A 25487-nucleotide genomic window follows, 5' to 3' on the forward strand; every position below is an offset into this window, starting at 1 on the left:
TTTAGGCCATACCCACACATCCTTTCTACCCCAGCAGCGCAGACAATGTCGGCCTATGCTGGTCAAACGCAGTATTCCGGAATGCAGCAACCAGCAGTGTACACAGCCTATTCCCAGACCGGGCAACCTTACAGCTTACCCACTTATGGTATTATGCTTATGTTTTTTCTTTACAGTTCAGTCATTTTAAATGTAAAAATGTATTGGTAGTGGTTCTCATGTTTGTCTGAAAAAATTGAGAACTTTATGTGCTTGTTTCTTTCACAGATCTTGGTGTGATGTTACCTGGCATCAAGACAGAAAGTGGACTTTCCCAAACACAGTCTCCCTTACAGAGTGGGTGCCTCAGTTACAGTCCAGGTTTCTCAACCCCACAACCCGGCCAAACACCCTATTCGTATCAAATGCCAGGTTTGTAGCCACTACTGTGATTTCAGTTTTATATTTGATTTGTTTAAATAAATTAAATCACATGGCTCAGATTGGTGTACATCAGACCTCTTTAAACTATGAGTTTGACACATTTTGGGGGTATGACACTGTATCATAGGTGGCCCCAGGCCCATTGTGGTACGCTAGTTCTGCATCAAAGAAACACAGAGCTCAGCAGCCTTTTTTATTCTCTAACGTGGATCGGGAGCCAGCAAAGTAAAGAAAAGCTAGTAAAGAAAAACTCTCAAAAGAAGCTAGTCCCATGTAACGAGAGTGATAACTTTATCGCCCTTTTGTGTTAGATTCAGGCTTCTTTTTAAGGTCATCTGTGCTTGTTCTGAGGAAAGGATCTCCAGCGGATTGCTGAAGAATGTCTTCCAGGTATGGAGCTTTGGGAGGTGAGACACAGATAAGTTGCAGAAAAAGCATAAAATGATGTTAAATTAGGTTCAGTCGTGCAAAACAGGGAAACTCAGACCTCTGAAGGCTATGGAAGAGTTAGGCATATTCTGTACTACCTCTACCCCAGAACTACCTGCCTTTTACCAGTACCCTGTAATGGGTAGTCATTAGAGAGGGTGCTTTAAAAGCGAAGCGGGAGTTACAGGAGCTGTGGGAAGCAATAAGAGTTGGTTATTGTCAGGCAAAAAGGGCAGTGATGGGAAAGAATGTGGTGACAGGAGAAAACGGGAGATATGCATGACTTTCAGAGAATAAGTGAGGAAAGGTGACATGAATGGCACAGGACAGAGTTAGAAAGGGGGGGGGGTCACATAGAAGAGGTTTGCCATGACAGCAGAAGCCAGCAGGGACAGTAGAACATTAGCAGAATAGACTGGGCAGTAACAGAGGGCAGGGAAAGTAACAGAAGAGATCCCTGTTGGAGGAGGGTTGTCAGTGACATTAAAGATGGACTCAGATGGGAGGTGGGCATTAAGAGAAGAGTAGTTCAGTGGCATACGTTGTTAGTAGTCACGAAGAAGGTGAAGAGTGACACGAAAGGTGGACACTGACAGAAGAGGTGAACACCCAGAATGGGGTGCAGTGGTGGGCAGTGATAAGAGTGACAGAAGAGGGTGGATGATGATGGGAGAAAGGGCAGTGTCAAAAGAGGTGAATACTTCTGGAAAATGGACACTGACGAGAGGGACCAGTAGTGAGACAGGTGGACAGTGATAGAAAAAGGTGGGCACTTGCACGTGCTGTGCATACTTAAGGCAGACATTAACCATTATAGTATAAGTGTACAGTGACAGAAGAGAGGGGCTGTTTGGGATATCTGAGCGGTGATGAAGGTAGTGACAGAATCGTTTTGGTATGACTCTTAATGGGGCTGTGTCAAGAGACATGCATTGAGTATCATGAACAAGAGAGCGAGAGGACAATGAGAAGCAAAGAAATGAAACATAAGAGAAGTGGGTAAGCGCTCAATCATGTATCCTTAGTGCCCCAGCACCATCTCCACATGGTCAGTATTTTAACATGCTTTCGACACTGCTTTGTCTTCTGTCCTTATTATCTGCCAAAGTTTGAGAAGGGCCTCAATACAAAAATATTTTGAGGAAATCACTCAGACTTGCAAAGGCTGTAGAGCAATGATGTACTCCAATTCTCTGTGCTCATGGGTTCATAACATTGTTTTGGAATAGGTATTAAAAATGTGTTCATTTCGGAGACTTATGGAAGATCTTGGCGTTTACAGAACGTGGGTCTCTGAAAGACTTATATAAAAAAGTCTGAAAACTAATATTGGTACTGTGACTAATCACTTACTTGTGTTGCATCACGAAGCAGTGCGTCCATTTCAATTGTATGCTTACTCTCCTTACTACCCTAACCGTACTGGGCCCTCTACGATTAGGCAGTGCGAGGCATTTCTATTACGACAGAGCCAATGATCCTCTGATGCATCTTTCTCCGCCAACAAGAGGGGTGAAAATTAGGGGGACCAAACTCCACTTTAGCTGTCGAATGAGGACCATTAATTGATGGCCAACTCCCAAGTTAGAAATCAAGTTCAGATACACCATTCTCAATACCATGCTGTAGAAATAAAGAATGGCAACTGAAAAACCCAACCGCATGAAGAAGTTAAGTCGAGTGAGAATTATGCAAACCAAAAGCTCTGCAATTGCGACACAAAACAAGAGAAGTAAAACCTGATGTTCTGATAGGGCTTGCTGATTCTCCTCTACAAAATATTTAAAACATTAGCCACAGTCAAAATGGAAGATCAACAGGACTCAATAATAGACTCAGACAATGAATTTGGTTATTGTATTAAAAAATCTAAAATCATTAGTATAAGCAATTTCTTAAGGACTGCGGTCAAGAATATCACAGCTTGCTTTAAGCACCAAACATTTAAGCAATCTTTAGATGGTTATTAAAATTCTGTTGCAAAGTTAGAGTCCCAGTACCCTTTGATGCAGAAGGAAAGTTCAAAATTCTAACAGTTCAGGTCCTTCCTATGAAAAAGGGTGAAATTCAGACTTAAAGTCCATTATGGGCGAGTCCATTAGTATAGTGCTAAGTTATAATGGACAATTTGAGAAATGGAAATGGTTTAACAAAGAAGGTCTCAGTTCATCAGCTACCGATTGTAGCATCGACAAAGAGTCAAACGCAAAAGATCGATCAGCATAGCATCTGGATCCTAAGTAGGAAAAATCAATGGCATTTAGTGCCTCTCCTTTGAGGTTTGTTTTTCTATAGACTTTTAGTAAAGTCCAGTGACTCAGCAACACACCTCCATCGAAAGACTATCATATGTCCCTGCTCACATCATGTCACCTGAAATGGTTGAAACATCTAGCTGGTTTCCCATGCTGGTCATGAGAAACAAACGCTTGTAAATCCACACAAGCCTAACATTGGTAGAAAAGATACATAAAGTTGTGACTTATAGCCATAACTGAAATTCTATTCCCACAGGAATATTTCACTGTGAACATTGAAAAACATTGAAGATTGTCAGGGCGTAGTCATGTCCAGGACAAAACAAGCAACATTTTTTTTGCAAAGAACGAACCATTGTATTAAATCAAGGGAAAGGTCAGCATTAGAAAAAATCATTTCATGAAAGTCTTTAAGTTAGCATCACACGTTTAAATGAAATGAGCTTAGACTTTAATTCAAATATGATCGGATTAAATCACTTCAAGTAAAGAATGTATATAGATTTAAAGAACTTTCCCAAAATATTATTATATAGAGATGGCTTAACGTTAGAAATACCCTACTACCACAAAAATGTACAAAATTCGTATAAATGCACATTTTTCAAATTTCATTCTACTAAAATCGTTTCTAATATTTCTTTAACTGTAAAGTCTCTAGTATCAATTTGCAAAATCGCAAGCTTGTACTTCATTGCTACACCATTTTGCACCAAGTTTTTTAATTGGTGCATTCTCAGCAAAAAGCATAAAAATCACAAGACCACTTCACATAACATCAACATTTTCATTAACCCCTTCGACGCTTATGACGGAACGGTTCCGTCATGCACGTCGGTTGGGCTGTGCTTATGACGGAACCGTTCCGTCATGGCCCCGCCCGCGCTCAGAACCTTCAGCACTGCGCGGAAATCCGCGCAGTGCTGAAGGGGTTAATATATGTCTATAAGCAACATATGCATGAAAAGTTCATTAGCACAACTTGTTTATATAAATTTATGTTACCTTATAAATGTACTTTTTCATTTCACGTTTAAAGCATGCTTTTACGATGCTTCTGCTATACTTGTCTCTGGTTCATGCATCACTGTGTCTAACGTGTGCAACATGTACTTTAAGTTTTTTGTGTCTTCGGTAAATAACATGTCGTGTAATATGGTTTTTAATAAATCATGCTGAATCACTTGCATGTTATATGATTGAAATTGCATAAATGCACCCTTGCTGTTTTATTAGATTATTGCTGAATTGAGCTAGCTTCAAATCAAGCATGCTCGAGAGAGGCATGTCAGATGAATTTGGGTTATGAAAGGGACTGTGCTCTCATGATGTCTCATTTCTGCATTTAGAAGCTTGTAAGGGCCTGCAGCACTAGAGGTATTAAGGATTTTCTGTGACTGTCACTATTCGGAAAATGCCATTCCATGGTCAAATAGTGCACAAGTCCTCATATCCTACATTGTAGGTACGGTTAAGAAACCTGGTGAAAGGGTAAAAAAAGGCACAATATGTAATGCATTCTAAGTTAGCATTTCACTGAAGAATGCTGGCACTCTTGGTATTGCGACAAATCTTCCACTCACCTAAATGTACTGTGTTGTATCAGTGGCATGTTTTAGAAGAGGCTCTATACAGGGTTGTATACAAATGTACACTGTGTGTCTCCATTGACCATCAAGACATCTCTATAGACATTGTTTGTGCTACGTAAACATACATTCCCTTGTGACTGTCTCAGATGAGCACTGTTTACATTGAGGAAATTATTTTTCAAAGTGATGCTTATCTTTTGTTTCTGGCCTGTTGTCATTTACCTTCATTTCTCAGTAGAAACATCTACATATCAGACCTTGTGGCATTGTAATTGTTGTAGAGTTTGTTATTCCCAAGATCCTTAAGCGACTTTGAAAATTCTTCGATCTTGTTGGTGCTACCAGTCATGATCCTCTGCCTTGATCGAGGTGATGGGGCACAGCTTTAATGGGAGTGACCTTAACAGTACTCTGAAAGTGCTTTTCAAATGTAACCACAACAAAATCAAATTAATAACCACAAACCAGAAAAGGTTCGCTATTCATTGTTTTGAGTTCTTTTGACTTAAGATATAACAGGGCAAAGCATGACCGAAATATAGTTCCAACATTTTGTTTTCTATATTTTAGGAAGATTGGGTCCTTGCTTTGTAGCATATGCCTGCCACCACATATAATGATGCCCATTCCAGAAAAGCTTATTATATGAGTAGGTGTGTCTTGCTTCAGGCTTAGTTGTGAGTTACTCTTGAATACATTGGCCTGTTACACAAAGCATTTTTCAGTCATGGGTGTGTCTTACTCCTGGCTTAGTTGTGACTTACTGATGAATTTCCAGAAATAGGACTTTTTTACTCAAATGTCTGTGGTTAACTAGGTCTTACTCATGGAAACTACTCACAGAAAAACATGGTTGGAATAAGCCTCTTATTTTCTTGTCATGTGCTTTGCACTGCAACCAGGTTCCATAAAAATGCCTGCAGAGCAGGAATATTCTCTACAAATATGAAAATAACCATTGTGGATATTTGCACATTTAGAATACGTAGGTCCATCATGGCACTTGTTTTACTCACTCTATTTGCCCTCTGGAATGTCTAGATTGCATTCAGAACATCATCCCCTAAATGATATTGATAGACCTACAATGATATATACATATACGCGCAGATTCCTCACCTTTTCTCTAGACGCTTGGCTGGATCTGGCAGTGCTCCTGTGCAGTGTAAGCAATGTTGTGCAGCTCTGGACTGACTCTGTTTCCCCCCAGGAATTGCCAACGTAGAGCTGTCTACGAGCGCCATTGCTGTACACAGGCATTGGTTCCTTTCATTCTGTGCAGTCTGACTGATTCCCTGGAAAAATGACAGATTTTAGCCAAAGCAGAGACTGCCACAATCAAATTTCCTTCATGGGCGGTGTCTCTGGTGTGTGGCCTCTGATCACATCTCTAAGTTGTATGGCCACTGTATCCTAATGCATCTGAAGGAAATCTCCAACCAGAAGGTGAAGCTGTACGTCTCCAATCATCGAAAAGTTGGGGACGTTCCATTCCTCGTCCAAGTCACAGGACCTGTCTCAATCTGGGTCGCAAGACTGTTCCGGAAGCACTCCACCTACCACTCAAAATTATTTAAGTTGAAGTCAAGAGTCCAAACGTGAGCACAAGAAAGGAGAATAGGAATCAACCCCATCCTACCGCTCTGGCTCCAAAGTGAAGGTGAAGGGGCATGAAGATCAAAGTCACACCCGAGGTCTTTGGCTAAGGAACAGATTTCTCAACTGGCCCCAATATGCCCCAGTTTTCTGTGCAGTCACCAACCCTGCAGAAGATAGAGGCCTTCAAAGAGGCCATGCCGCAAATATTTAGTGTGCTTTCGGCTCCTTCTGGTGCGCCTTCAGGCAGTACGAAGTCACAGGGGCCTGCAGTTGAATTACCACCAGTGTGTGTGTTTCCCGATTGCATTTGCCCCTATTGGACCTGTTACTGGGGCAGTACCGATGTCAGTAGAAGCTCCAGGTTCCATTGTCCACTCAGTTTCCAGCAGACCGATGCGGTTGCATGCTCCACCGGTCGATGATCCAGTGCTGACGCCCATGTTGAACCCTGAACTGAGAACGCCTCAACTCCCCCAATGTTGCACTTCGAAATAACTAAGGTGTAACCAGTTGTCATGCTATCTGATTCTAATCCAGTGCCTCTCCCACAACACCACTATCAGCAGTGACTCCTCTTTTTTTGGCTTTGACCGTGATCTCGTACCAGCGAAGGGGGCATCTGATGATGATGGGGAGGGTAGCTTGCTTACTCCTCATTGTACTGGTGAAGTCTTATACCAGTACCTACAAAATACCAGGGGGCTTGAAGCCTCCCCCTCCCCAGAACAGACAATGGAGGAAAGTGCCTCATTTGAGGTCAACTGCAATTGCCCTGCATTGAGACTAAGGCAACATTTCTGACAGAGACTCTCCAAGCTGGCCCTGTTACATTGAAGCCATTACTACCATTCAATGATGTTCTGGGGCTTTGTGGTCAAAATCATCTTCTTGTTAGTTTAATCCTTACTCATTTCCAGCCCATTTCTCACATTAAAAATCCATATGTAGGGGGAGGAGCCAAGATGGCGACCGGGACGGCAGCGTAGGCTCCCGGCTCCGTGAACCTCCGCACCCCGCACAGATATCCTGCATGAGATCCTTAGCCTGCGCTAGCTGCCCGTGTTGGTGAACGAGAGCGGCAACCGATAGTGTGACCCCGAAGTTTCTGGCAGCGGTACCGCCGGAGAAATGTCCGTCTGAAGTTTGCGGCCTGTGCAGCCCTGGAACCGGGACCTCGAGTGGACATCATGGCCGGGCGGCAGTTCAACAACAGCGGCCATTGGTGACTGGGTGGAGTCGGACTACCGGAGCGGTGCGAATATCGGCCTACATTTCGCCGTGGTCGCTCCTACCACTAAGCGTGGCGGAACGAGTGCATGCCCGAGGTGGCAACTCCAAGACTCTCCGGTGATTGCCTCAGCCTTCGCTGGTGAGCTGCCCGGACGCCGCCCGTAACTCGCCCCGATTCCTGCGGGCTGCTCCCGGATTTTTGCGGGCGCTGGTCCGTGGTGGGGCTGACAGTGGCCCGTGACCACACACCGGACACATTATTTGCCTGCCCCCGGAACCCTGTTTCCAGTGACATGGAACCCGAGGCGCTCGTGCCTGAGTCCCGGTCCCAAACTGGGTTGGACCTACCCAGTGGCCATTTTGGAAGGACGAGGTCCACCATCCTGTGCACTGGGTCGCAGCAAGCTTGGGAGGGTGCGACTCTGAGGAGCGTAGCGGAGCGAGCGCCGGGAGCTGTACTGGGGTACGGTGACCTTTTCGAAGCTCTCGGTGCCCTTCATTCCACCTTGATCCACGGCGCCTGGATGTTGGGGAGTAAGCTCGATGGAGTGACAACAGCGTCGGAACAGTTGCGGCCTGCCTGTCCCCAGGTACGCTGGGACTTCCTACACTGCACACGGGAGGACAGTGTCGTGGCCGCCCCTGTGAATAGTGCACAACTGGACACTCCGGACAGTATGCTAACGTGCGCTCAGCTGGCTGTGGATCTGGACGGTTCCGGAGGTTTTGGATCTGAGTGGGGGGTGGTGGCCTTGTCCCGTGCGCGGCTTCCGGCGACTCAGGCAATATCCAAGCAACGGTCGCCTGCTCTGGCTGATTCCGCCTTCCTGGACCTGGTGTGCAGTGTAAATCCTGGGGCAGCACTGGGAAAGACGACCCTCCATAGAGCTGACTGTGTCGATCTTCAGAGCCTTCTACCCTACCTGTGTGTGTCGCTTCCTGACCTTTATTGGACGCTCCTCTTCCTTGTAACATTGGACTTGGCACTGGGTCGATGGGTATGCATGGGTAGATTTGCAAAGAGTGGCCAAGGATAAGGATGATCCTTCAGACGTGGTCATCTAATAGGCGGGCGGGCTCGGGGGTTGCGTGCTCTCACGGCAGAACTGTTAGTGTACTAAGTGCGTAATGCTCCTTACTTCTTTGACAGGGTCGATCCTGTGTTGTTTATTGTATGCTTTGCGGGGAAATATATGGTGCGGGAGGGAGAAGCCGGGGGCATGTTTTGCAGGCCCTCCTCCAGTTTATTAATACTCTCTCTACCCCCCCGTCCGGTGGGGGTTCTTTTCCTATTCCTTTTTCTCTGTTTCTTCTATATTTCGGGTCTGACTCCGGGGCGACAGGCACACTGCTGGGGGGGGGGGCCGTACTCATCTGCAGAGGTGCAGGGTGGGGGGTTGGGGGAGGGGATTCTTTAGTCTTTAACCCCTTTTTTCCATGGCCTCCTTTTCTTCTTTTATTCTTCTTTGTCTTTTTCTGGGATCAGCATGGTAGAACTCCTTAGTTGATAATCGATGCCGTTTCCTGTGTGCCATAATTTCCGTGGTGTTTCCTGGGTCTTAGGGCAGGGGGTTGCAGGCGCAAGTGGCCGTGATATTCCTCCACATCCTGAACTTCCTGTTTCAGCGCCATTGCTTAGATAGACTGCTGTTTATTGTTTACGTTCATCGTTCTGCCTGCCATTCTTCGCTGCTGGGAAACTGTTTGGCACCTGATCCTTCCATCCTCCTCTATTATAAAATGTAAACCTTTATTATCCTGGTCTCCTACTTGGGCCGTTCAGAGACTGAGAGTATGTTAGCGTGGAGATTCTGTTCCCCGAGGTGCTGACTGTGATATAATTGCTTTCTGCTATTCTGACTGTTTAGCGGCCGGCCCCGGGGGTTGTAGGCCCATACGTGTAATTGATTGAAATATCAATAAAGGTTTTCCAAAAAAAAAAAAAAAAAAAAAATCCATATGTATTTGTTTTTGGCAAACTGATGTTTTCTATTGCCAAATTGGCTCTGCGATTCATAAACCTTGCCTGCCTGTACGACCGGTATAGGTATGCCTTGTGGAACATGGCCGGTGAGAACTTGCTGGTGGTCTTGGAAGACATTAGAACTTCCTTGGCTTAGACAATCCATGATGGGCAGGACGCAATGACATACGTTATCTGATCAGGCCTGCTTCCTACCAATTTCCTAAACTGGGCTGTTGGCGATAGTGTTGCGCTTCGATACACAAATGGACAAGGTTGACTGGATTTCCTGGCAATATGCAGGCATACCTAATAGAAATGCCCTTTGACAGCAGGCACAACGGGTTTGCTGCTAGTGAAGCAGTTTACCCACCAATTCAAGAAACCTATTTGCTATTCCAGGAGGCAATCCTCACAGAATCACAGATGTGGTACCGGCAGACAATGCAGCTTGACAGCAGGGTCCACAGTCATCCAACTAACCCTCTCCTGCTGCAGAAGCGACTAGGCTGCTTTTGTTTGCCCTTAACAGCTGAAGCGAGGCAGCATTCACCATTTCTTTCCCAGTTGGAGGTCCATTATGTCAGACAAGTAAGTCTTACAGATTCTTCAGAGGGCTATGCCAGATACTTAATTTCTGCCCTGTCCTATCTCTCTCTTGGCAAACACAAGGAGACGATAGACTGAGCGCCAGAACGAATTTTGGAGGAACACTTGACAACAGGAGGTACATATTTTTCTCTTAAAGGGTGCCCTGGAATGGGTAATAAACTCAAATAAAGGGAGGAGGAACACTATTCATGCTACTTCATTCTCCTGAAAAAGGATGGGACTATTGTGGATCTTTGCCCGTTGAGTGCCTTCTGCAGCAGGACAACTGCAAAAAAAAAAAGGTTGGCTCATATCCCTTCTGCTCTGGACCCAAGATACTGGATAGAGTCCTTGGTCCTGCAGGACACTTACCTGTCTTGCAGTCCCTCAGGCTTTACCTGCGGTTCAAGGTGGGCCAGGAACACCTTCAATTTGCGTTACTTCTTTGCACTCTTGCTTCGGCCCCTGAGGTGTTCACGAATATGATGGCTGTGGTCACAGTACATCTTTGGATGTCTTATTGCTGTAATTAAATGACTGGCTGCTAAAGGCAGATTCCATGCAGTCATTTGTGGACCTCATCCGGGTGATGGAAAAACAGCTGGCGTCATTGAGGTTCACCATCAATGACAGAATTTCCACCTGCGCCACCACAAAGACTCCCATCCATTGGGGTGATTCTTGGCACAGTGGCATTTCAGGCTTTTCTTGTATGGCTACAAGTTCTGGGTCATCCAAGATATGATTCGGAAGTTTCAGGTTCAGTCCTGGATCTCAGTAAGGATGGTCTCTGTTTTCTTGACCTTGTGCATCCTCCTTGTCAACAACTCCAGATTGACAAGGCCCGGCAGTGGAACCTGAAATTAGAGGGCCCAGCATCAATGTTGCCTCTCCAACTTCATCCAGGTTTCAAGATGGAGACAGCCCCATGATTTGCTGTGGTGGGGGACTGATCCCAATTTGTCCTGCAGCACACCACTCTACCTTCCCCTTCCAGAGCTTACAGTGGTGATGAATGCAGCACTACTGAGTTGGGGAAAGGTCATCTAGGAGAGGTGGCGATTGGAGAATTCTGATCTCTAGTAGACAGCTGGCTCCATGTCAGGGTCCTGGAGCAGCAGGCCATTCATTTGGCCCGAAGGCTTTTCTCTCATCTGTCAAAGGGAGGCTGGTGCAGATCTCATCGACAACACAGCCGTCATGTGATACTGCAACAAGCAGGATGGAATTTGGTCTTGGGTGCTGTACCAAGGAGCTGGCTTGGCAGATGAGCCTCCTTCTAGTAGCCAACAACTTGGTAAGGACCCAGAATGTCAGAGCTGACAAATTGAGCAGATGTCATCTGGCTGACCAAGAGCAATGTGTACACCAAGAAGGTGGCACAGAGCATATTCATACATTTGGGAAAGCCCTGGCTAGGCCTGTTCGCAATATCCACAAACATGAGTTAGCAGTTTGGAGGTTCCATGTTAGCATTCGTTAGGAGACACATAATGTCTGGAATGGAACAAAGGATTCCTGTATTTCATCCCGCTGATAACGCTCCTGCCCCAAGTTCTGAAGACAATGAAGAATGACTGGGCCCAAGTCATCCTAATTGCCCCGGACTGGGCCTGACGTGTGGGGTACCTGGAACCCCTGGGCATGAGCATAGGTCTTCCAATTAAGCCACCGCTTCAAGATGACCTCTTGTCTCAGCAACAGTGCAGGGTCCTCCATCCGAAACTCCTCTACTTACACCTTAATGCATGGAGATTGAGCAGTGATAATTGACAACATTTGAATTGCTGACCGAAATAGTAATGTTGTCCTCGATGCTAGATGCCCTTCCACAAAATCCATCAAAGCTGGGTGCTGGCCATCTATGGTGCCTGGTATAGTGTGTAGACCCTGTCCCATTACAACTTATGTTCTCAGACATTTTGTTGTTTGTTCTATCTTTAGGCCAACGTGACCTTGCAATTTGCACTGTATAAAGTTATTTGTCAGCCCGTTCAGCCTTTCTGCTTTGGCGGTACCTAGTCATCAATGTTTTAATCTCCAGTTGTGGTTCCCAAACTGTTTGTGATGCCCCTGTGGGACCTTAATCTGGCCCTGAATTTTCCTATGTGTACACGCTTTGAGCCTATGAATAGTAGCTTGCTATTTTCCTGATCCTGAAAACTCTCTTTCTCATTGCGATGATGTCTGCTCAACTCATGAATGAACTACAGGCACTTTCAGACTCCCGTGTACTAACGGCGTTCTACTCTTCGCAGACACCGCGCAAGCTTATCATGGCTACACCCTAACTTTCCCAGGAGATTAAAAGACTACACGTATTGGGGACTCTACCCATGATTCAGTCCTTTATGGGGATGACTTTATCTTGACTCTTTTTCAAACGCGACTTCCAAAATACTTATACTTTCTTTTTTGATCTGAGCCTTGAAAAAGTCCAATGGACAAACTTTGTTGGCTTTTTTGGATTGGAATAACATTGTTGGCTGTGTCGAATGGGATAATCACTGGTAAAATTGTTATCTTTGAAGTAAAAACAGTGTGGAAGAACTTGACTTCTGTGGATTGGATCTGATCATTTCTTCTTTCAGAACTTTATTAAGAATGAACTAAATGCTACAGACTGGTTTGTGTGTGCTGAAGTGCAATTTTACTTTCAGTAGAACCACCCTACACCACCTTCTTTCCAGACAAATTGTGTTAAGGACTCGGGCAGTCTTCTTAACACAGGTTGTGGCGCCCTTTCACTGTGTACAACGGATCTCTACCAGCATTCTTTACTCCCTTTCACACCTCAAAAAAGGAGAGGCTCATCAGTTGGACACCAAAGTTTTTATATTGGCCCATTGAATGGCGATCTATTTGTGGGTCTTTCCTTTCTTCTCTCCCTTCCTGGAGTAAAGAAAGGGAAGGCAGCATAGAAGAGGATCCTGTTGAGGTGGGTAGTCCTTGACACAAAAAGCAACTCTGAGGCGCTGAGAGCCCATTCCACCACAGCCAAGACAACTACACCAGCATTGGCACATGGAGTGCCTGGCCTTGATAGCTGTGAAAATGCTAATTTAGAGGCAGTGAGTACTTTTATGAAGCACTTACTGACTTGACAGCCAGATCCAGCAGAATGTATGCCTCGCCCGCTCAGTTTTCGACTTTTTGATCTGGACTTGCTCTTTAGACCATCCACCTTTGGCAGCTACTGCTTTGGTATCTGTTGAAAAGCTGAGGACTTTGCAGTATAAGTATCCATCAGAAGAACAAGTTCCTTACTTACGGTATGTTCTTTCTGGTGGATTCTTTGTCTAACCACAGATACCTCACTGAGTTTCTACCTCCCCTTTCTGTTGAGTGGCCCCTTAAACATATAATTAAAAGGTCCAAAGTTAGAGATCAGCAGACTGTCACCAACAATTGTTTTTTTTTTTAATTATTTTTTATTTCAAGTAATTTTTATTGAGTTTTCCAAAAATGAATGGATAGGTAAATAAACACAATGATAATAATAGACAATAAGAAACACAATGATAATGATAAAAACATTAAGAAATACAAAGAAAATAGAATTAAAACCAACAAAACATCAGATTGCTCAAGTGCTTTACCATGGGAGTCGTATTGAAACTGTGGTCAAACAATGACAGTTGGTGGTCAAACAATGACAGTTACCGCCGAATAGTAGTGAAAAATACAATACATTACAGGTGTGTCGTGTAAGTACAATTACGCCGTAATAACAGTAGAATACATTATAAAAAACATTACAGGTGCCGTAGTTGCGTTCGGTAAGCATTACCTTGTGTGAAGTGTGAGGCAGTTTTCATGGTGGATCATATGAGAAAGAGAAGGCGTCAAGGGATTTCCAAAGTTTCCTGTGTGACCTGCGCCAAGGAGAGGCATGGAGTGCAACGTTGTCAGCTCCTCTTAGGAAGGATAACCATTCTTGCCACATCCTAAAGGAGACTTCTTTGGAATTTTTCCACTTACTCAAAACAATTTTACAGGCTAATGTAAGCATGAGGTCAAATAAGTACCGGTCATTCACATCTTTGATCTTAGGGTCCAGGACACCTAGAAGAATATAAGAAAATTCCATTGGGGGGGCAATGTTGAAAGTATTGTTTATACATTTGTAGATCTTATAACAGTAAGATTGTAAGATAGGGCATTGGAAGAGCATGTGGGCAAGATTCCCAACCTGAGACTTACAATTCCAGCATGTGGGGCTTTCGCTGAGTTTAAGTTTAAAGATCCTCTCAGGGGTCCAATATGTCCTATTTATTAACATAAGCTTTGTTTGCAATAGTATTGGGGAGATTTTATTCAAAAATGGGGTGATATGGGTCTTCTCCCAGTCGAATGGTATGTTGCTAGAGTTAGTTTCGGCTTCCCATTTTGCTTCACATTTCCTGCGGGATTTGCGAGCCTTAGGGGAAAGAAGTTTATAAACTTTAGAAACGGTGTGACCTGACTTTAGCAGCTGGTGCAACTTTGATAGAATCGAGGGATCGGAAGGCTTAATAGAACGCAACGTGAGAAGTCATTTTAGTTTTAGGAATTTATAAAAATCTATCGGATGTAATCCGTGTCGAGACTGAAGCTCGGCGAAAGGTAGCGGGAGGGACCCTGTAAAAAGATCTTTGCCTAGATTTATGCCGCTTTTGGACCAGTGTTCCCAATAGAGCATCTCTCCATCGACCTTCAGGCTCGGGTTGTTCCAGAGAGAAGTCAAGTTGGATTTGTTCGTTTTTAGTACGGATAAGTGTTCTAGACGTAAAAGGGCTCTTTTAGTGTTAAGCAATATATATTTAGAATGAGGGATGGAGGATATATCCATGGATAGGAGAGCAGACAAACGCATACCGTTAATGATTGATCTTTCTATGTCCAACCAGACAGGGATATCGTCCGCCTGGGGGATTAGCCAGTTAGATCCCTGTTTACAAAGAAATGCAGTTTGATAGTTCCTAAAGTTCGGAAGACCCAGACCACCTTCATCTTTGGGCAATTGAAGTTTTTTCATAGATATTCTGGGTCTCTTACCTTGCCAGAGGAACGTGTTAAAAAGCTTATAGATCCTGTTCAGGAAATCATTTGAGGGAGTCATTGGTAGCATGTTGGCCAGATAGTTAACAAGAGGAGTAATCATCATTTTTTTTTTTTTAATAAAATTTTTATTGTTTTCACAACAAATACAACCAACAGATATAGAATCAGACCGTATATATAGCACATTAGAAAAATCACCATGCACAGTCGTAATTATTTCAGATAGGCCCAGGTCAGATACCTGGCAATCACCAGCATCGCCTACCCTCCCCTCCACCCCCCCAGCCTCCCTAGCCATCCGAATCAGAGGATTCCCCATCAGAAAGAGGTGGTGGATCACATATGGTACCCCTATACTTGTTCCATGCTCCCCACACTCTGACCCATTTTCGAGGACAACCCCGCCTGACAAAAACGGAGCGCTCAGCAAACATAGCCCTATCCATCCCGCTCTTCCAGGTTGATAGCAACGGCGTCTCCACCGCTCCCCATTTTTGGGCTATGTTCCGTTTGGCCGTCATGTTCCCAAGCGTCACCCAGCCCTGCGCCTGACGAATGAGATCTGTGGGCTCCCACACATTCAAGAGACAACGCCTGGGCTCCGGCAGCAGTGACACCCCGCACACCTGTGACATCGTGCGCAGCACTCGCCTCCAGAATAGCTGGAGAACAGGACAGTCCCAGATCAGGTGATAGAAGGTTCCCTCCTCCCCGCAACCCCGCAGGCAGAAGGGGTGCGGCGCTCTACCCAGTTTATGTAGCAAGCACCTGGTGAAATATGAGCGGTGCAAAATACGAAGCTGCACCAGCCGCAGCCTCGAGGGTATACCCGCCTCACGTGGCGAGGCCAGCGCCTCCCGCCAGTCTGGGTCATCAAATTCGCCGACCTCGCCGGCCCACCTCTCCCGCAATAGCCCCATAGAGTCCGGCAAATTGTTGACCAATTTACGGTACGTGAAGGACGTGGCCCTCTTAGGCATGTATTCGGTCAACAACCTGTCCTCTGGTGGGGACGCCTCCGGAACCTGCACACCTGGGGTTAACTGCGTCGTCAGGGCATGTTTCATCTGTAGATAGCGGAACCATTCTGAGGGAGCTAGCTCATATTGCTGTTGTAAGCGAGCGAATTGGACCACCTCCCCTTTATGTACCACGTCGCCTACCACCGAGATCCCGATGGCGTCCCAAGCATCGAAGCCCTTGCTGTCCCTCAGACGCCCCAGTCGTTTTGTATCCCAGAGAGGCGTTAGCTTCGTCAGGACTCCCCACCAACCCAGCCTGGCCTGCGCCGCATGCCAGAGAGACACAGTCTGTCGCAGAGGGCCGATCAGCTTCGGGGCCAACCGGGCATCATATAGTGGAGTTAGCAGACCCCTTTCACCCAGTATATCCCTATTTGCCTTAAACGCGGGGTCTGACTGGGGCGCATGGAGCCACTGGTTGATCACCTTAAGCTGCGCCGCCCAGTAATAGAGCTGGATATCTGGGAGCGCAATGCCCCCGTCGTACCACCCACAGACTAGTTTTGCTTGTGCAATGCGCGCCGGTTTGTTGCCCCAGAGGAGGTTGGAGACCTGCGCCGCCACCGCGCGGAAGTAGGTCGGGGGCACCGGGTATGGAGTATTTTCCAGCACATAAAGAAACCGCGGCAGGGCCATCATTTTAAAGAGCGCCGCTCTCCCCACCAGGGTCAAGGGCAACGTTCCCCAGTGCTGCACATCTTGTCTGAGGCGGTCCAATTGAGGGCCTAAGTTGAGCCTGTAAAATTCCTGTTGCTCCCGTGTAATGTGCACCCCTAGGTATTTAAACGACCCCTCCGCCACCTGTATCCGGCAGCCCTCCGGCAGCCGAGGGGGGGGGCCCCACAGCACCAGGAGGACCGACTTCGACCAGTTTATCGTATAGCCGGATGCCCGGCCAAACACCTCGCAGATGTTAAGCAACGTTAGGATAGAGCGCCTAGGGGAAGCTAAGTAGAGCAGTATGTCATCCGCGTAGAGGGAGACGCGGTCTTCCCAGCTCGGCGACCAGCGGAGGCCCCGCATCATAGGCTCCCACCGTATCCAAGTCGCGAGAGGCTCGAGCACGAGGGCGAAAAGCAGCGGCGAGAGCGGGCAGCCCTGACGCGTACCCCGCCCCAGAGGGATATCCTCCGACATATGCCCATTGGCCGCGACATGGGCCAGCGGTTTAGTGTAGAGGAGTCGGATTCAGGCACAAAATTTCGGCCCAAACCCCAGATGTGACAATACCGCGAAGAGAAAGGGCCACTCCACCATATCGAATGCCATGCGGGCATCAAGAGATAGAATGACAGCTGGTTCTTGCAGCCGGTCCACTCGGGCCAGCACACCGTGTAAGCGTCTTAGATTGTGTGAGGTACTTCTCCCTGGCATAAAGCCCGCCTGGTCCGGGTGCACTATGTCAGTCAAATGAGGCGTGAGTCGGAGGGCCAACAGTTTCGCCAGGATCTTGGCCTCTGCATTGAGTAGCGATATGGGGCGATAGGAGGCAAATTGATCCGCCGGCTTACCCGGCTTCGGTATTACCACGATGGTGGCCGTTCGTTGGTCTACGGGGAGCTCCCCCACCTCCAGGCTGTGTTTGTACATATTCAACAAGTGTGGGGCTAACATCTCAGGCAGTCGTTGATATAGCTCAACCGGGACGCCGTTGTGACCCAGTGCTTTACCGGGTTGCCACGCAGCAATGGCCATCTGTAGCTCCTCGACCGTGAGGTCGGCCTCCAGGGACTCTCTAGCCTCAGGGGAGAGCGTGGGCATCCGTAGGTCCTTGATATACGTCAGTGCCACCTCCACCGACATAGAGAAATTGGAGGAATATATGTCACGAAAATGCCCCGCTAGGGTGTGCACTATGTCTCGCGGGTCTGACGTTTTCGACCCCTCGGCAGTGACAAGCTGCGCGATCCCTCGGGCTCCGCTGTCGCGCCTGTCCAACCACGCTAATAGTCTGCCGGTTTTATCGCCTACATCGTAGACCGTGTGCCGTGAGGCCTCAAGTCGTTGTCTAACACGGTCTGTTAGGTGCTCCCTGTGCTTCACCTGAGCCAATCGCAGGTCATGTGAGGTTTCGCGGGAGGGGGTCTCGGCCTGGCGAGCCTCCGCAGTCCGGAGCGCAAGCTCCAGCGACTGCAGCTCCGCTGTCTGCATGCGCTTATAACCTGTGATGGCAGCCATTGCCTGGCCCCGCAGCACCGTCTTGTACGCCTCCCAAAGAATCGTAGGGGAGTCGACCGAAGCGGCGTTTTCGTGAAAGTAGAGTTTAGACGCCCGTGCGATGGTTTTACCAATCTTCGGGAGTCGCAGGTAGCTGGGGCGTATCGGGTATACGCGGCGGCGCATTAGGTGAGGACTATTGTAGTGCAAGAGGATCGGGGAGTGATCAGAGATGCCCCTGGGTCTAATGTCAATACTGGCAATGTTGTGAAGGCAACCGGGGGAGCCCAGAAAGTGACCAATACGGGTGAGAGTGTCGTGGACCCCGGAGTGGATCGTGTACGAGCGCGTCTCTGGGTGGTACCATCGCCAAAGATCTGTGAACCCAAGCGCCGCCGTGAAGCCCGCAAGTCGCGTCGCGCCACTGCCGCGCGTTCGAGGCGGAGACCGGTCAACGTGGTCATTCATCACTGCATTAAAGTCACCCCCAAGTAATACCTCCCCCTCTGGTAGGGTGAGGAGAAATTCACTCAGCGCCGGGAGCGCCGCGGCATGTAACCCGGGAGGGATATAGACCGACACTACGTTGTAGAGATGTCCTTCCCATTGTATGTGGGCAGCGGCGAAACGCCCGGCCCCATCCGTATGTGCACCAAGCACGATTAAGCGGGACTGTTTGCGCAGCAAGATGCCAACCCCCCGGGACCCAGAGGTGAACTCAGAGTGCACCACCATCTTATACCCCCATCGGTCCAGTGCTTTAGTAGCAGTGCCTGTGAGATGGGTTTCCTGAAGTAAGACCAGTGCCGGGGCACATCGTTTGATACTATGCAGGACCAGGCCTCGCTTGATTTTATCTCCTAAACCCCGAACATTCCAGGTAAGCAATGAGAGGGGCTGCACCGGGGTCCTGTCAGTGTCAGGGGCTACCTCACTAAACAAGTTCAACTTCACGGTGGGTGGGTGAAGCGACAAAGCAGGAGTCGGATAGTGCAGAAGGCAACCCGGGTCGTGTGTTGAGCATGTGCGTGGTGTAAGTCTGAAGGCCGTGTCCTATATAACCAGAACAAAAGAACAAAACTAAAGAACATACCCCATCCCCCCGCCCCCCTCCCTGCCTCCCTGCCATACGGACTCAGAACTGCCCGCCACCCCAACTCAGCAGAGTGCTCGATCCCACGAACCCCAAACAGTACTTGCGCTTTAAGGAGCGTGGAGCCCGAGGGAGACCAGGACGTCCCCTATCCCCAGGTCCCATCGTTCATGTCCCAAAGCATCTAATGTGTGGACCATACAGCAGCAGCGGTCCCCGGAGGAAAGCCCCGAACCACATTTCGGGAACGATATAAGCCATCACGTCAACCGGTGGGCTCCTCCTCGACCTCTTCGAGGCGCCGATCTTGTACATTAGGATCGTCCGCACTCCCGGGACGCCTTGTCCCCCGGCTAGAGCGCCGTGCACCACCAGCCTGGCGCCACCCCTCCAACCAGTCATGAGCCTCCTCTGGTGTGTCAAAGAAGAGAGTCTTGCCCTCCGCCGCCACACGAAGACGGGCCGGGAAGAGCATTGCATATGGAAGTTCTCTGGCCCTCAGTTTCTTCTTGACTTCCACGAAACTCCGCCGCTGCGCCGCCACCGCAGCCGTATAGTCAGGGAAGAAGGACACCGTGGAGTTCTGTAGTTTGATGGGTGGTGCCACCCGCGCCGCCTGCAGAATGGCGTCCCTGTCTCGGAAATTAAACAGGCGGGCCAAGACGGGCCTCGGAGGCGCTCCCACCTTCGGACGCCCTCCCGGTACCCTATGTGCTCGCTCCACCGAGAAAAACGCTGAGAGGCCCCGGGGCTGCAACTTGGATTTGATCAGTTCTTCGACATATAGGTCCATGGCTGGGTGCCCCTCACTTTCGGGAATCCCAATAATGCGCACATTATTGCGGCGAGAACGCCCTTCCTGGTCATCCAACCGGGCCGCCATACGTTTGTTCTCTGACTCCAACTGCGACACCCTCTGCAGAAGGCCTTTCGAGTCCTTTACCAGAGTCTCCGTTACCTGCTCCACCTCCGCAACCCTGGCGGACATTTTCTGGAAGTCCGCGCGGAGCAGGGATACGTCCGTAGAAATCGTCCCCACCGTTGATTGTACCTGTGTTAAGGCCGCCATAATGTCCTCCAGTGTCACCTTCGGTGCGTCGGTGGTCGCCGCCATCGTCTCCTCGCGGCCGCTGCGGTCGGACACCGCGGGGTCTTTGGCATAGGCGAATTTATCGAGCTTGCCTTGATGGTGCCCCTTGGTTCCCTTCCCACTCATGGCGCGGATAGATGATGCCTCTCAAAGGACCCTCCCGCAGCTCAGCGGGGAGTCGACACACCAGGGCTCTTCAGGACGGGCACGGACCCCTCAGGCAGCCCAGGGAGCGCGCTGCGTTTCAGGTCGTCCCCCAAGGGGTGTTGCGGATCAGCCGGGCCGGCTGCACGCCTCAGTGGGGCCCGGCACAGGGCAGGGTCACAGTCCTCGGTGCGCCCCACCGGTCCACACAAGCAGCGCAGGCCCGAGGAAGCCCCTTCGGCATCCGGTATCAGCCCTCCAAGTGCGGGCGAGACCCTCCGGAGAAGTCGCGGAGCTCACGCCTCAGCCCCGGCGCCCCGGGCAGGTTCGTCGTTGCGGGCCGATCGAAGTCAGCAGACCCGATTACGCCTCCCACACTCATCTCTGACCCGGCTGCCTCTGGTAGCGCCGCCGTCAGCAGTTGCGTGCAGGTGCGCAGCCTCCGTCTCCGCCTCCGGGTCAGGCCGGTCTGGTCACGCCGCGCCCGGGGTCACCCCGCCACTCGAGGCCCCGGTCGCACACACCGAACCAGGCCGCAAAGTTACGGATCCTGCCGCTTCCGTCCCAGACGTCTGAGGGACTCGGGAGTTGGATCCAGTGGCGCCGCTGTGTGTCCGCCTCCGTTTCTGGACCTGTGGGATCGGATCAGTGCGCGGATGAATGACGGATGAGCGGGGAGTCGATCTCTTCCCCGGAGCCCAACTAGGTTGCGGCCATCTCGCTTGGCTGCAAGCCACGCCCCCGTAGTAATCATCATTTTTAATGTTTCATCTCTTCCCCACCAAAATACACCAAGATGACCAACCATCTAGTAATGAAGAGATTTTCTTGAAGAGAGCATTTTTGTTGGTCTGGAGGGTGGTAATCAGATCTCTCGTAAAGTCTAAGCCAAGATATTTAAAGTAGTTAGGTTGCCACAGGAGACCCGAGTTGCCAATAATTTCTTTCCGGCCTTTGTTGTTCAAGATTTTAACTTTGGTTTTGTCCTTATTTAATTTATAGCCTGATACTGAGGCAAATTCGTCTATTGAAGACATAAGAGCAGGGATAGCAGCTTCCGCGTTCTCTGAAACTACTAATACGTCGTCCGCGTAGGCAATTATTTTGACCTTGCAGTTGTTGAAACGTATCCCTTTGATCTGGTTATTGTCCCTAAGCTGATAGAGAAAGGGCTCAATTGCAAGAAGGAATAGAGACAGGGAAAGAGGGCACCCTTGTCTAGTTCCCTGTTTTAACTTAAAGGAAGATGAGAGGCATCTTCCCGCTCTGACCCTGGCCGAGGGGTTTGAATAAAGAGCCATAATAACCATACATGTGAAGCACTCACCCAGGTTGAATTTATCTTGTGTTGCCTTCAAGTAGGTCCAATCAACTTTGTCGAAAGCCTTTTCGGCATCCAAAGTCATAGCAACTGTTGGTGAGTCAGTAAGTTTGGCTTTCTCAAGGACATGTGCTAGTATACGAGTATTATCACTAGAAAGTCTGTTTTTTAAAAAGCCAACTTGTGAAGGGTGGATGAGTTTGGGTAAAAAATCGGAGGCGCTTAGCGAGGATCATTGCGTAAATTTTGCAGTCTAAATTAATTATCGAGTAATGGGTCTTTTCCCTCTTTGGGAATTACAGTAATAATAGCTTCTGCTGGCGTCCTGGTAGTCACTAAACTCGTTCAACATGTTTAGAAGTGGGAGAGTCGGTGTTGAGGAGAAGTACTTGTAGAATTTGGCATTAAACCCATCAGGGCCCAGGGCCTTCCCTACTTTAAGGGCCTTAATCATGTCTTTTATTTCTATAGTGGAGATTGGGCTGTTAATTTCAGTTTTTTTCTTGCTCTGAGAGGGAGGGCAGAATACATTTATTGAGATAGTCCTCTACTTTTGTGCTGTCCAGATCCTGGTTCTTACTATATAAGGTACTGTAGAAATTTTCAAAAATATCTGCAATTTTATTAGGGTCAGAGTGGACTAAACCTTTTTGGTCGATTAGATTCTTAATCGTGTACTTCTGTTTTTTGAATTTTAAGTATGATGCTGAGCTCTTCCCCGCCTTGTTGGATTCACAAAGCCTCATACTTTTTGTTTGTTTATCCATATCCCTGCCCTGTCACTTACTATTTTATTATACTCATATTTCTTTTTCACTATTTCATTTAAAACTGATGTGTCTCTGGATATTAAATGCTTCTCTTCTAGTATAGCAATCTCTTTTTCTATCTTTTCAAGATTGTTATTGGAGTCCCTATTCATGGCAGATCTAATTTTAATGCACTCTCCTCTTATAATGCTTTTTAATGCCTCCCCTCTTGTGAGGTCTGAGGTGTCGCCCTTTTTATTAGACACTAAGTAGTTCTGTATCGAGGTTTCAATGGATTGTCTATGTGACTCTTTTTCTACAATTTCATTGTTAAGTCTCCAGAGAGATTGTCTTTTGAACGGCTTTGGGCCAGTTATAGACAGGCTGATACATGAGTGGTCTGAGATCACCCTTGGTTCGATCGAGGTTTGTTCAATCTTGGCAATGGCGTTACCAGAAATAAGTAGGTAATCAATGCGTGAGTAGGAGTTATGTGGGGAGGAATAGAAGGTATATTCCCTCCCAGTGGGGCTTTGAAGCCTCCAGGTGTCTATCAGATTGAAGCGTGTGCAAAGATTTTTAAGGGCTTTGTGAGAACTGTGGTACGGAAAGGACAACGTGAATCCCTATCTAGAGCCGGATCCATGGGTAGGTTAAAATCCCCCTCTAAAATGTGCATGGCAGTAACTGGTATTGTATAAATCTGTTTGCTTAGGTCATCCCAGAAGTCTGTGTCATCCCTGTTAGGGTTATAAATATTGGTAATGTAAAAGTCCCTATTATCTTTTCCCAGTTTAGTTGTGATCCACCTCCCCTTAGTGTCGGATGTGTTTGACACCATGTCTATGTTTGATTTTTTAGCTACCAACGTCAGGACACCGTTTTTCTTACCCACTGCATCCACACCTGCAACATCGCTTTATAGCTTATTTCTAAGAGAGTTAAATTGATTTGAGTCAATCTTCGTGTCCTGTAGAAGGCAAACATCACCTTTTTGTTTATGAAGATAATCAAGGCTTTTCCTCCTTTTAAAGGGGTGGTTTAACCCTTTAACATTCAATGAGACAATGTTGAGATTGTTATGGGTCATATGTGCCATATGACCTGGAGAAGTGTGCGACATCATAAGTACGTTATGGACATTATCAGTGATTCTGTGACTATGTATATGGTTTTGTATGGTAAACATATTGTTTGAGTAGAGGTTATGACAACATTTTGCACTAACAATAAAGATGGTGTGCGCATTTGTGTTAAATTAACAGACACACCGAACCTGACATGTATACGAGGCATACCCTTAGAGTCACTTGAACACATTTGGTAAGCAAGTAAAAACATTGCCCATGAAGGAAAAAACATGGTGTTTGAATGTGGAGCAATAGCACAAAAGTAGAGAAACAGAGCACGTACATGGAGTCTGCTATTTATTGAGTTGACTCCTGCCTTTGCTAGGTTATTATGACAACACATTGCTTTAGAGTGGGAAGACATGGTACTATGTTGAGTTGTTAGGTCGCACATATAAAGCATATAAAGCAGACCATACAATGATGTAACCTTTGTTTGAACCAGATTAGCCTTGCAAAATTCGTCGCTGGAGAGCATAGGCAAGGCCCTTGAGTAAATAAAACAAGTAACACAAGTGTGAAACAAGAAAAAGAAAAAGAAATACACAAGATCCAAAACCCTAACCTTACCCCCATCCCTAACCCTCCCACCCCACCCTAAAGGTAGATAACAGTCATGGTGACCAGGGGAGAAAGCTCCGCTCCCATGGGAACCAGACAGGAGTGACCTGAATGCATAAGCCCAATCTGAGGCTTAGAGAACAAAGAACTACAAGGACTGTGAACTAAGTACAGAGTGCGATTAGGGTGAGTAATGAACTATTGCCTTACAGAACCGCACTGTTTGTCTAGGTGTTTACTCATATTAACCATAAAATACAAGTGGAACACGGTTGGGCCTTTGTGGTCCTATTTCACACCAAATAGCTGAGCTAACATGCTGGACATTAAAACAGCTAACATGCTGGACATTAACAAATTACCTAAGGACCTACCGTAATGACCTAGGATGCAGGACATTTTCAATAGCGTATTGACATATTCTCTGGCTTAAAGAGACGCAAATGAGGTCAGGTGAAGGACAAGAGAGCACAGCCCGTTTGACCACCTACATTTGAGGATAGAAAATACAGGATATTGACCTATGACATTAACACAACAAGATAGGTTAAAGTTGAGATTCAAGTTAGGTCAATGTTAAAGTTGAGAGTCAAGTTAGGTCAACGTTAAGACAATGTTGAAACACTCTTGAGACAACATTGAGACAATATTGAACCATTGGAGATTTAAGATTATTGAGGCAGTGAGAGATCAAGGGTTATAGAAGAAGGACCAGGGGACGTCGTATCCATAAAAGTGTCTTCTGAACCATCAAGGAGTCTTTTTAGCTATATGTGATCTGTGAAGAAGTGAGGAGACCCTTGAATCATTACACAAAAGTTTGCTGGCCCTGCAAAAGCAAACTGATAGTTCAAAGCTCTCAATCTTGGTCAAAGTGCCAGGAAACCTTTCCTAGTGTCCACCATTTCTTTGCTGTAATCTTGAGAGAGAAAAATGTTGGTATTCTTCCAGAGGATGTGATTATTTTTGCGCACGAAGGCAAGGATCTGGTCAACACGCTGGTAGCGAAGAGGTTTACAAACAATTGGTCTTGGAGATTTCTGGTTTGCTACAATTCTGGTTGGAACCGGGTGGGCCCTGTCAAATTCTAAA

The 25487-nt window shown here is 47.3% G+C and overlaps 1 protein-coding gene across 15 annotated transcripts in view; it reads left to right on the forward strand.

Moving 5' to 3' along the window:
* EYA4 (EYA transcriptional coactivator and phosphatase 4) overlaps window positions 1-25487 on the forward strand; it is a 671943-nt gene that overhangs the window by 526930 nt on the left and 119526 nt on the right. For all 15 annotated transcript variants that reach the window (XM_085612271.1, XM_085612267.1, XM_085612263.1 and 12 more), the window contains 2 exons: window positions 6-148; window positions 268-411. In XM_085612271.1, coding sequence (XP_085468397.1) covers window positions 6-148; window positions 268-411 — 287 coding nt within the window. The remainder of the gene's footprint in view (window positions 1-5; window positions 149-267; window positions 412-25487) is intronic.

Source organism: Triturus cristatus, chromosome 6 (assembly GCF_964204655.1).
Source record: "Triturus cristatus chromosome 6, aTriCri1.1, whole genome shotgun sequence".
In the NCBI taxonomy this organism is placed as follows: Eukaryota; Metazoa; Chordata; class Amphibia; order Caudata; family Salamandridae; genus Triturus; species Triturus cristatus.